The 13,915-nt window shown below is 36.9% G+C and overlaps 1 protein-coding gene across 1 annotated transcript in view; it reads left to right on the top strand.

The window, feature by feature from the left end:
* Positions 1–13,915, top strand: part of LOC106062536 (uncharacterized) — a 237,360-nt gene that overhangs the window by 196,537 nt on the left and 26,908 nt on the right. The window contains exon 11 of the mRNA XM_056012798.1: positions 5,840–6,011. Coding sequence (XP_055868773.1) covers positions 5,840–6,011 — 172 coding nt within the window. The remainder of the gene's footprint in view (positions 1–5,839; positions 6,012–13,915) is intronic.

Below are 13,915 nucleotides of genomic sequence, written 5' to 3'. Positions count from 1 at the left end.
GTACAGTGAAGAGAATGTAATCGAAGAGTAAGATATTCGTAAGTCGTACAGTGAAGAGAATGTAATCGAAGAGTAAGATATTCGTAAGTCGTACAGTGAAGAGAATGTAATCGAAGAGTAAGATATTCGTAAGTCGTACAGTGAAGAGAATGTAATCGAAGAGTAAGATATTCGTAAGTCGTACAGTGAAGAGAATGTAATCGAAGAGTAAGATATTCGTAAGTCGTACAGTGAAGAGAATGTAATCGAAGAGTAAGATATTCGTAAGTCGTACAGTGAAGAGAATGTAATCGAAGAGTAAGATATTCGTAAGTCGTACAGTGAAGAGAGGCGGCTGAATGAATGTTTTCCATGGAATTCACTTTTTGTTTCCTTTGTTGTTGTTTTTAAATTAATGCTCAATTTAAACCTCTGCTGCCTTTCAGCTATAGGCTACCCAAATATGGGAAAATCTTCGGGAGTCAACTCTGAGGAAAAATCAGGAGCCAGCTACACCCTGGAAAAACCTGAAAAGCCACTGATCCTAAACTGTATTGTCAATTGCCATTCCTTTGAAAACTTCAACTGTTTGGGAGTGGGGAGGGGTGGGGAGGAGAGACTACTGCGTGACATTGTTCCGACCATAGTTAATGTCCAGGCATCTTGTTTGTCTGAGATGAGCCATGGTCACTTGACGACAGAAGGGAGCCATAGTAAAAATGTATGCTGAATCTTACTAATATTATGACCATCTTACATACAAGAAGGGACTAAATCGAGTCATTTAAGAATGCCAACATTGAGATTCTTGTCGTATATTGTCGGTTATATATACCGTTCAGCTCTAGTCATATTTGGAATTAAAAACGCTTAGTCTACATGGGTGATTCGAGCTCAATTGTTTCATCTAGGAGGTCAAGTGATCTATACCACTCAGCCGCATATCTTGAGTTCTCAGTATGAGAGAGTACCAGCGCTAGGATACATTGACATTGTTATTGTAGGAATGAAGAATGGACTGAACTAGGAACAAGAAAGTAGCCGTTATGAATACATGAATACATCGCTAGAGATTCACTTTGAAGAACGAGATATTAGCCTAGAGACTAGCTCCACTGGTCTACGGCTGTAGCGGTGGCCCGATGATTGAATCTTGAAGAGAAAAATGATTTTCTTAGCATGCTGATCAAGTTGTCGGATCACAACTAAGGAACCCCAAGAGATTTCAAGTACTTGACAATATCAATACTCCATTCTCTTTGACCTACATCTTTTTGTTTTAGTACCAAGTGACGCAAATCTCTGGGACTGGTGTGAAAGCCAAAACAAAACAAGTCAGATTGTTTGTTTGTTTTTTTCACAATAAATTTGGAGGCATGCGCGCTTTTTGTGTGTGTGACCTCTTCGACCTCTGATACCTGCATTTGATAGTATGCCATGAATCTTTGTATAATTCAGCTATAAACTAATGGAATGGACGTATTCAGCTCTAAGTATAAAGTAGTTTTACACTTACACGCCTTGCTGTGTGTACAAACTGGTATACTATAGTTGCTATGATTAAGTTGCTATCTTTAGAGAAAGGATGGATTGCAAATGTTCAAGCCTTCCTATCTTGCCTATGAACTGAGAGGATACAATGAGCGGTTAGCTGGTGAGAACAAGTTTTAAATGAGCTAAAGGGATGTTTGAATATCCTTAAACATCTAGTGAATAAATTTGTATTTCATGTATTATTACGTTGAATTTGAAGCCCTTTAGGTATTTGTGAATGAAAATCGGAGTTCATTTTGTTGTGAACACATTTTCGAGAAGTGCTTAGTTATTCCAAGTATACATTTAGGAACAAGAAGGTAAAATAGTTTTTTTGAGCGCCTTAAGTTAGAGAATTTTTGATAGGACAGTCAGTCAGTCAATCGATCAATCATCTAGGACCATGATACTGATATTGTAGATTAATCTTTGGAAATAACTATACAACTATACTCCTTTAATTTGTACATTTTCAAATGATTTGCTTATATATGTTTTATGATGCGCGGCTAGTTACATGTGAAAATTTACTGAAAAAAATAATTTTTTTTTTACAAACCTGCATCTTACTCCTGGAGATTGGAGACTTTGAGAAACTCTGTGATCCTTTGAGAACCCCTTATATTCTTATACTTTTAACATTAGTTTTAGCTAAACATAAACTAGCAAAAAATGGCGCTTTTTTTTTCCAATTTAGGCAGTCTCGCAATAAATGAAACAAAGTTTAAGGTGCAATTTTTAACTTCAATACTGAGAAGTAATTAAATATAATAATAATAGTAATAATAATAAGGCTTGTCTACGAGTCCGAAGAATAACAAGTAAAGCAGTATTTCCAGTGGCTACGCAGCCCCATCAGCGACCTACATATTTGCTACAACTCCAGCTGGCATAACCATTGTAATTAAATAATATACTGAGCTTCAAACGGATGACCTTAAACTGTCACTCTGCGGTGCTAACCAATGAACCAACAATAGCATAAACATTTTGTCTGGACACCGGATACACTAAAAAAATTCTCTTTATAGTTTTCCCGCCATATTTGAAAATGTCAAATACCAGATTATTTGGATTTCTGTGACTCTATAATCCCATGGAAGATACTGTCTACAAATTTCTCTCTAACATGTGATGAAGACAAAAAAAAGTAATAAAGTCATTTCAATGCCTTAAATTATGTGTGTGTTTTACGCTCCGCGACGGAGGCGCGGTGGCCGAGCGGTACATGGTTGGCTTCCGAACCGGGTATCCTGGGCTCGATTCCTGATGAAGACTGGGATTTTTTATTTTGGTCTACCCAGCTCTATTGGGTACCTGACATTAGTTGGGGAAAAGTAAAAGCGGTTGGTCGTTGTGCTGATGTGACCTTGACATTATCTGCCCTAAAGATCGAAGATCTCCATGGGGAATTTTCCCCTCGCTACGTGACACAGTAGCCAGACATATACAACACACATACAAACAAGTTCTCAACAAAACTATTAAAATAGTGAAAAGTGCAAGCGGGCACATTTTTTATGTTAGCTTGCTAACGGCCTAGCTTAAAGTTTTCAGCTGGGGTACAATGTTTGTTTGTATTTTAAAAAAAAAAACAAACCTTTTTAACGTTCGTATTATTTCCCCCCTCCCTTTAAAAAAAAATAAAAAAATTGATTTTTTAATATTTTTTTTATTGAGAACAAAATCTGGTCTACGCGTTTGACGTGAGTTGGGGACCTTCAAGATTCCCTCCAACCTCCCCCCACCCCTTATTACTTCTCTTCTATGCTCATTCGATCAAATGGCGTCCTTAATATTAAAGTTATCAATCATGAGTATCAAGAAAGTATTTGCCAATTATGTTGATTATCGAAAATACGTCCCTCGTTGCAGAGCAGACGTAGGAATGTAAGCGTGCAACTTTTTTCCTTTCTATTAATTGTATCCTAGGAAGGAAGGAAGTGAAACTTTTTAAAGAACTTTTTCTCTTTTCTTTGCTCGTGATCCCATTCAGTCTGTCTCTAATTCAATCATTTTATCATTGAACCAGTTTATCATTCAATCATTTTATCATTGAACCAGTTTATCATTCAATCATTTTATCATTTAAAGGGAAACTCCGATGGTTTTGACAATTTTTGATTTAATATATGTTTTGATTTACAGATAATGAATATATTATTCTTTTTTTTTTATTTGCAATAATAACTTAGTGATTGATGTTTTTCCGACTTAATTTTCCTGCGTATCCAAAACAGTCAGACTTTAACCGGGTTTCTATGTGATGTCACACTAACCTATTAATTTAATCTATTGACTTATTGTAAAACGGGAGACCAAACAGTAAAGTTTACATTCTCATAAAAGAAATAAATCTTCGTCTATGCAGTTAGATTTAGGATCTTGTAAGCAAAGAAAAAAATGCGTATTAAAAGTAGATTTACATGCTTGACTAACCACGGCAGTGTGTATTTTCTGCCAGACCACTCAACACACAACAAACACTATCGCTTGGTTGTCTTGTCATGACCAACTACGCGTAGTCTCAACTAGTCTTACACTGACCAGCTTGTTCGAATCAGTCAGACACACGACTTCTTGGGATAGGGAAAGGCTTAGATGAAAATGTTACTTTTTTTTTCTCGAGATATATATATATATATATATATATATATATATATATATATATATAACTGTATCATAGATCTGGACTAGGCCGTCACTATGCCTAACAGCTACTGTAAGAATGAAGCGATACGATTGGATAAATGTAGATTCTCTTTCAGTATTGTTGAGGGAAGTGACGTATGAACTAGCTTAAAACAAAATCTCAAAGAATCCGTTTTTTTTTAGATGTCAAGAATTACTGACTAATTTATTAAATATAAATGTTTCTAAGCATTTAAATACAAAATGGTAATTTTTTTTCCATTACAACTTTTCACGCAGAATTTAAATATGTCAATAACTTAAATTTGAAAAACCTTCGGAGTTTCCCTTTAATATTTTTTTATTATTCAATCATTTTATTATTCAATCACGCGTTCATTCAATCATTCTTTTATTCTGTCTTTCATCTATTCTCTCATTCCTTATCACTTATCATTCTAAAACTCTATCGTTCTGTTACTCTATACGATTTATCGTTTGTTATTGTTACGAGTCAAGATGACGTCAAATAAACTTATCAATTGTAAGCGAGCTACATAAAACATATTCGTTTGTATAATGTCTAGCCCCAATGGTTAAGTAACGAGACAAAAACGTCATTACAGACTGACATTTGTAAAGGATCCAAAGCCCACGGTTCAACGTTTGAAAGAATTAACCAAGACAAGGCAGGGAATCCCGAGATTTGATCTATCCAAAAGAGGGAATCAATACCAGTGTAGCCCCCAGAGTAAATGATTCGTTTTTACTAACTTGACTTATACATGTGAACTCCCAGAGGAGCGTAGGGTCGCAACCACGCCTCTCCACCGAACTCGGTTTTGAGCAGCTTTCTTCATCTGCTCCCATGACATACCAGTATCCTCAACTTTCTTCATCTGCTCCCATGACATACCAGTACCCTCAGCTTTCTTCATCTGCTCCCATGACATACCAGTACCCTCAGCTTTCTTCATCTGCTCCCATGACATACCAGTATCCTCAGCTTCGCTGATGACTGACCTCTTCCAGGTTTCCAGCCCACTTTCCTGTTTTCTTGTGGTTTCCAATCATAAGTACCTGCCTTGGGTACACCTTTGGATTGGGATTTTAAATTTCGAGATTATTTCACACAAGTCCAATGGCTACCTGGCATTAGTGAGGGAAAAGGCGGTTCGTCGTCGTGCTGACCAGAAGACACCCTCGTCAGCCATGGACCATAGAAACAGATGACCTTTACATCATCTGCCCCATAGATTGCAAGGTCTAAAGAGACTGTACTCTCTCCGCTTCTAAAGTACTATTAACGTTATAGCTATTATACAAATTTTGTCTTTGAAGTACGCACCGTGCTATCATTTTCTTTCTTCCTCTGGAAACCTGAATTTTAAAGACTAAAACCTGAACTTTAAGATTATTTCCCCTTCACGAAGAAACCAACTAAAAAAAAAATATTGTCAAGAACGTGACATCACAAAAAAAAAACAGTCTCTTATTAAATAAAAAACACACTCTTTAATTTTCCAGTTGTCGTTCATGATTAGATTCATCAGTTTTGAGAAGCTTTCAACTTGAGGATAATTATTTCTCGTCCCCTGCAATCACCACGAGGCTCTGTTATGACACGTTACATTTTCGACGTCCATTTGATGTCCGTTTCTTTTCTTTTTTTAATCGTTTCTTTTTTTCTCCACAGAGATCGTCAAAAAGCTCAAGAAGCCGCCCCCGCTGATCAGGCCCTCGGTCACGCCTCAGGCGGCCCCACCCCAGTTTATACAGATCATGAAACAGTGCTGGTCTGAGATGCCGGAGATGAGGCCAGGGATTGACGAGGTTTACGATCAGTTCAAGAAGCTGACCGGTGGCAAGTAAGTCTTTGGGGAGTGGGGGGGGCAACTGCTATAGTATGGCTGTGGACAAGTAAATAAGTCCTTTGGGGCAACTGCTGTGTTATGACCGCCGACAAGTAAGTAGGTCTTTTTATGGCAATCGCGTCACTATGATCTGCCACGAGTAAGTGGGTCTCTGTGAACTATCGCTATATTATGACAAGCGTAACTAAGTCTTCTGGGCAATTGCAACATTACAATGAGTAGGTAAATCTTTTGGGCTAGCAGTGGACTCGTGAAAATGTCTTTTGGGGCAACTGCTGAAGGTCATCTGTTTCTGTGGCTCACGGTTAACAAAAGTGTCATGTGGCTATTACAACGACCAACCGAGTTTACTCCCCCCCCCCAAACTAATGACGAGTTTCCAAACAATTGCGAGGACTCAGAGGCGATCACGAAAAACTTAAGATCCAAACCCCAGCCTTTCGTTATGGAAGCCATGCACTTTATCCCTTGACTGCTAAATAATCAACAGCCCAACAATGAATAGTCTTTTTTAACAAGACGAATAGTAGCTTCAAACTTTAAGATGTTATTAATACAAGCATTTAAACAATGAAGGTGCCCATTAGTTTTATCTAGACTCAACATAATTGTCTGCCCATGAACAAGTTTAAATCAGTGTACTTTTACTTCATTGGAAAAAAAATTGCCGCAATTACTGACACTACCAATGGTCAATAAGTCACATGGTTTGATTTTTTTACATTTCTGGAGGATATGTCTGAGTACAGACCTATAGATTCCTGTTCGTCTCTCCTTCAGTAACTCCCCATGTACTGTATCACCTGTAAGGGGGATAAGTCACTTTGTGCTGTAAGTTGTCCTTAATTTAGTTAGCCCGCTGTCATGTATTGAGTAGTAGTTGTGTCTGCACTCGACTGTTACATCGAAATGACCCCAGCTTGAGTAGCTTACAGTTGTGAACTAGACGTAATGAAAAAATAAAAGTAAAAGTATCCCTTTCAGACCTTGCGATACATGGGTAGATGATGTGTAGCCTCTGTTTCCATAGCCGAGGGTAGACGAGGGTGTCATGTGGACAGCGACCAATAGCCTTTACTTTACAACGTATGTTAGTTACCACGAAAATAAAAAATGCCAATTCTTCACCAGATCGAACCCAGATCCCTTGGTTTCGGAAGCCAGGCACTTTACCGCAGCTAGATTACTCAAAGAACTAAGCAATGTGCTAGCACCAGTGTTTAAAATACTTTTTCAGGCATCTCTTAACCAGGGCCGAGTACCAAGGGACTGAAAAGAAACTAATGTCACTCCCCCCCCCCTTTCCCATTTAAAAAAGGCAAAAAAATCTGACCCAGGAAACTACAGACCAGTATCACTTGTCAGCATCACATGTAAAATCCTAGAACACATAATATGTAGTAACATTATAAACCACTTAGACAAACATAATGTTCTTATCATAGACTTATATATACTATATATAGACTGGACATGGAGATTTTTTAACACTACAAAAAATGTCGTGAAAATGTTTTAGAAAGTTGGATCAAGGCGTTGTTATGTAAAGTAGTTAAAAGAAGTAAAAGTTTTTTTTTCAACCCTAATAAATAATAATAAATGAAAAACTCATGGAATCCCCATATTGATGAAACTATCAAACAAAGCATTAGGGTTTATTAAAAGAAATTTCTATAAATCAAATAAGAACATAAAACTAAAATGTTATTTAACCTTGGTTAGGAATATGCATCCTCTGTTTGGGACCCCTCAACTCAAGAAAACATTAAGAAACTGGAACAGGCATAAAATAGAGTAGTGAGATTCATAACAAACGAATATTCACATTAGACTAGACTAGAGTAACACCTTTAGTAAAATAACTAAATTTAGAAAGCCTTAAGGATAGAACATTCCTAAATAAAGTAGCGATTATTTATACAACACTGAACCATAATCTTCAAATACAAAATCAAAATTTAATAAAATACCCAGAAAGACACAAAGATAAAGGTACATTCTGCGTTCCATATGCTAGGTCAAATTTGTAAAAATGCTCTTTCTTCCCTAGCGCTATTAGAGCATGGAATGGGTTGCCTGAGCTATCCAGGAAAACCAATGACTTTGCAGACTTCAGTTAATTTGTTAATATGCATGACTAAATCATCATCTTTTTTAAAGTAACGTCTGTATCATATAAGATAAGATAAGAAGACACCATGTACAAAAGTGTATTTTATAGAAGGAAATGAAAATTTAAACAAATATTTTAACATGACATAATATGAATGTAATAGGATTCTATAGTTCGTCCATTGTGGTTCGATGATGACCACTTTTGTCATCCAGGCCTTCCAGGGGGCTGATGGCTTGGCACTGGGGTTTTGTGCTTCCTCATGTGGCTGGTGAGCCCTATGTGAGCCCGAAATGTTTGGCTGCACACTGGGCAGGTTATTCCAGCTGGATAATTGGCTTTTCTTCTCTGGCGCTTTTCTTCTGCCAGCGTTGCTCTCTTTTCCTCAGCAACATGTGCCCAGTTTTCACAGCGCAACGCCATGATGCTCTGTCATGTGCCTCTGTCTCCCAGGTGGCTGGTTCTATGCTGAGCGCCTTCAGAGAAGCTTTGAGGGTGTCCCTGAAGCGTTTTCTTTGTCCGCCTTGCGAGCGCTTTCCTTCCTTTAAATGGTCATACAGGAGACGTTTAGGGATGCGGTGGTCTTCCATTCTGCAGATGTGTCCTGCCCATCGCAGCTGGGACTGCATCAAGATTTTTGTGTTGTTTTTTTTTTGCCATTTGCCATTTAATATTTTTCTCAGACATGTCATGTGGAAGTGGTTCAGTTTCTTTGCATGTTTTCTGTACACTGTCAATGTTTCTGAGGCATAGGACATTTTTTAGTAAGTCAGCCATCGTATGTGTACTGTAATGTAATACTGTTCCTATTAAACGTATTATTAACAATACACATTCACCAACCACTTTTAAAAAGAAGTAGCAGCTCTATTTTTTAAAGGTAATTTTACTAGCAATAATGCCCGGCTTCACCTTTGTTTTTTTTTAAAAGGTAAAACAAAACTAATTCAACTGAAGTAAAACCTTCTCTGTTGATATACGGTTCTAACATATCCTGCCTCTTCTGAAAAGATTCTTAGAATATTCTCACCACGCTTCAAGAAGATGGATGTACGTTGTTTATCTATATATATATATTAGTTTTGGTACGATTTGAAAACGTTTTATTTCTGATTTCGGATAAAATTTTAAGAAGATGGGACAAGTTTGTATCAAGAATAAACAGTTCATAGAGTCTAAAAGTTTCAATCTACAGGTAAAGTCTACCTCTGTGAATGGATTATTAACTTTGGTTTATACTGAGTTTTATTTCTTGAAATACAGAGTGTGTTCGCTCATTGTATCATTACAATTTGGAAAATTACACTATTTTATTTTGAAAGCTACAAAATCCCGGCATACAATTGAATATTGGGGTCATCAGAGTTTACTTCTACAGATACCATACGTTTTACTTATTTTAGATGTTCCTTTAGATTGGAAGATAATTAAATTCTAGTCCAGACTTTTCGCATGACAACGTGGGGTTTTAGTGGACAGTGATTTCATATAAGCGAGGTAAATATGTGCAACCAAGGTTTGACAAATAATGCATTTCAAGTTCTCTAGATAAAGAGTGATTTCTTCTACATTCTGTACTTTATTTTTAGCTTTATATTATACAAATAATGTTATTGGGACATTGTTTCCCGACCGATAAAAAGCTTGATTTCTTCCAGAAAATGTTTTAGCAATAATTTAATTAACTTTTTAATTATTTTTTTAACAGTGTTAGTTCTATATTTAAAAAAAAACAAAACACAATATTACAACACAAGCACCTCCCACACACTCCTACAGACTCTCTCTCTCTCACACACACACACACAAACATTTGTAATAGCGCACTCACATTCATACTACACACGCACACACACACACACACAGAGAATAGAAACTGTAATGACGAACGTTCACACAATAAAGCTGCAGGTAAAAGTTCGATGATAAAAATGCAGCTTGTAATTTGTTTTGTCATTAAATGGAAGCAAAAAAAAAAGATCGTTCCCATTTCATTATAAATCTAATTAATGGAAATAATTACATCTGTCATTAATTGAACCCTTTTTTTTTTTGTTCTTGTTGCTAGAGAGTCGGAAGAAAGGAAAGGTAACTGCAGGTTGAGAAATGTTTTTTTAAACTGTTTTGTTAATACATTCTCTGTTTGCGTGTCTTTTCTAATTAAATTTATATTATAGTGACATGTTTAACGAAACGACTTTGTAAATAATTTAGTAGGTGTCTAGATATAACTATACATTGCATTAAGAGTCAAATGAGCATCAAGATTGATTTATTTTTCGTTTCTGACTCATGAAGTTAATTGTTAAGCAAACGTGAAAGTAACCCTTTCAGACCTTGCGATATATGGAGGGGGAGGGAGGGGGGAGAGGGGACAGATAATGTAAGGCTCCTGTTTCCATGGCCGAAACAAGGGTGTTATGTGGCCAGCACAACGACCAACCGCATTTACTTTTCCAACGTATTTCATGTATCTAATAAAAGAATTCGTTGGACGCAGAGGCTCCTCAAAGTCCCGAAACTTAAAAAAAAAATGCCAGTTTTCATAGGCCTAGCATGGGTCGAGGGACCTCCAGACAGAGGGGTTGGTGAGGAAACAATCCCTCATCCTAGCCATGTCAAAGGATCATAAAAGGGATGCAGTCATCTCGAGCCTGATGGACAGCGAGGGTAGAAAAGAAACTTTGAATCTGTGAATACAAGAAAACTGTTGTTTCAAATGAAGAGATAAGAAAATATTCAAACTGTTGTAACCCTAAATAAAAATGGCAAAAATTCTTATATCTATTATTTAATTTCAATCCCAATGCATCTACAACTTGCGTAGCCCTATTCCGTGGATAAAACTCGTGTCCTGCCTGGAGCAATACAAACGACTAATTGCTGTTTGGATATTTCTCCTTTTCCGGAAGAAATTTGCATCTGATTAACAACTCAGCAACATTGAAACGGTTTACACGTTAGAGGGAAAAAAAAACCAAACACAAACGTTAAAATGTTTGAGAATGTTATTTGTTGCCCTTTTTTTTTTTTTTTTTATTTTAGTTTAGTTTCAGAAAATATTTTTTTTAATACTCAAGTGACATTGGTCTGGTCTAGGTCAAGGTCATTTGCGCGTGTTTCTATTTCACTTTTATTTTGTTTCATTTTTTTTTTCCATTCGTTTTCCGAAGTGAAAGTTTTCGAGCTACTTGATTAGTTTAAAATAAAAACATTTATGGACTTCGGTGTTAAGAAAGTGCTAATAAGAGACAAGAAATGAACTGTTTCCCGCCTTCAGAACGAGACAACTTAGAGAGACACTCGAAAACAGAGTTATCTTCTCTAGCAGAAGTAAAATAACACAGCATTCGTCACGTGGTGCAGGCAAACGAAGATGGCGATTGCAAAACTTCCGCCAAATAGTGGACTACGTGGTTAAACCAAATTTATCTTCATTAGAATTATCTCAGAGAGCTAAACCTGGTCTCATGTGTTGATTATTAGCTGCTCCAGCATTATTATGGATTCATCTCCGATTGGGATCGGAAATATCCAAGTGAAGAATGTATTCAAATCTTTGGTTTAGGTCGCCATAGAATAGTTCGTAATAAACATTAAACAGTAGTGATTGGCGCGTTGATTATTATTCAAATTATCCAATCAGATACACTGGTTTTGAGCGAAGAATTTATTTTAAGTGTATACAACGTTTATTTTTCTTAGAACCCCTTTCGGTCGTCTCGCGGACCACTGGGGTTCCGTGTAGCACAGTTTGAGGATCACTGGTGTAGCTCACTGTTTCACGACCCACGTGTGATTAGCGAATTCCGGGGAAGTAGGGACGCTATACTTATTTTAATCGTTATACATTGTTTAAAGTCTATATAAGCCCTTCCACTTTGATTGTTTATTTTGTTTATTAATTTTGTTGTTTTTGTTTGTTTATAAACTCGCGGCACGGCGACTCGGAGATTTAAAAAACAACAACGTAATGAATATAAATACTTTCAAATAAATAAAAATACAAGACGGTGAAAAAAAAAACCCAGAACAACTTGTTCAATTACTAATGTCAGTCAACGGTGGGTGGAAATCATTAACTTTAATGAGGCCGTGCCTATCAATCATGGGGAGATAACTCACAATTTGTTCTACGAGAGAAAACCAATTCTTTGATTGTCAATGTAAAGGTTTCTTTAGATGGGGTACGTCAATTTCAGACATACTATAAATCTAGTTCTTCCTACAACAGAACAGCAGTAGTATAAATCTAGTTCTTCCTACTACTGAACAGCAGTGGTATAAATCTAGTTCTTCCTACTACTGAACAGCAGTGGTATAAATCTAGTTCTTCCTACAACTGAACAGCAGTAGTATAAATCTAGTTCTTCCTACAACTGAACAGCAGTGGTATAAATCTAGTTCTTCTTACAACTGAACAGCAGTAGTATAAATCTAGTTCTTCCTACTACTGAACAGCAGTGGTATAAATCTAGTTCTTCCTACTACTGAACAGCAGTAGTATAAATCTAGTTCTTCCTACAACTGAACAGCAGTGGTATAAATCTAGTTCTTCCTACTACTGAACAGCAGTGGTATAAATCTAGTTCTTCCTACTACTGAACAGCAGTAGTATAAATCTAGTTCTTCCTACAACTGAACAGCAGTAGTATAAATCTAGTTCTTCCTACAACTGAACAGCAGTGGTATAAATCTAGTTCTTCTTACAACTGAACAGCAGTAGTATAAATCTAGTTCTTCCTACAACAGAACAGCAGTAGTATAAATCTAGCTCTTCCTACTACTGAACAGCAGTGGTATAAATCTAGTTCTTCCTACTACTGAACAGCAGTGGTATAAATCTAGTTCTTCCTACAACTGAACAGCAGTAGTACAAGTCTAGTTCTTCTTACAACTGAACAGCAGTAGTATAAATCTAGTTCTTTCTACAACTGAACAGCAGTAGTATAAGTCTAGTTCTTCCTACAACTGAACAGCAGTAGTATAAATCTAGTTCTTCCTACAACTGAACAGCAGTAGTATAAGTCTAGTTCTTTCTACAACTGAACAGCAGTAGTATAAGTCTAGTTCTTCCTACAACTGAACAGCAGTAGTATAAATCTAGTTCTTTCTACAACTGAACAGCAGTAGTATAAGTCTAGTTCTTTCTACAACTGAACAGCAGTAGTTGACTTAGTAGAGAAATATTTCTACTATTCCTGTATGCTGGATTGCAGACACCAGGAGTAGAAAGAAGGGTGAAAGTACAACGGCGCCTGGTGACTATATATGCTCAACCTGTGACCGCAGCTGTGCACCAAGGATCGGCCTCCTCAGTCATACGAGAAGTTGCCAAGGGAAAAGATCGTCTCTCGACACGTAAAATACCACAAATTTCTACTATTACTTATAAAATTGAACCGCAGTCCTCGCAAGAACAGAGTTTTACAATTTTGTTTTCTACGTAAATATTGGACTATCTATTTGCTGTTATAAACTCGCGTGGATGCAATGTAACATGTTGATACTTTCCCTTTGGCTTTGTATAAAATATAATAATAAACCCTGTATAAAATAGAAGTACACTCATCACATTCCCAATAAAGTATCGGATACACAATGAGTGTGTTATTAAAGAAAGGAGTCCGGTCAAGTTTAATGCCCAACTTTCGTCCAACTGTCCAGGAAGAGTCGCGATTACACCCTTTTGTGACCTGTTAACCATGTGACCCTTGACCAATGGGAAGGCATTTAACCATGGCCAAGAATGAGAGATTTGCTCTTCACCCCCCCCCCACCTGTC

The sequence above is a fragment of the Biomphalaria glabrata genome, chromosome 15, assembly GCF_947242115.1.
Source record: "Biomphalaria glabrata chromosome 15, xgBioGlab47.1, whole genome shotgun sequence".
Lineage (NCBI taxonomy): Eukaryota > Metazoa > Mollusca > Gastropoda > Planorbidae > Biomphalaria > Biomphalaria glabrata.
This window is presented reverse-complemented; position numbering and strand designations above follow the sequence as displayed.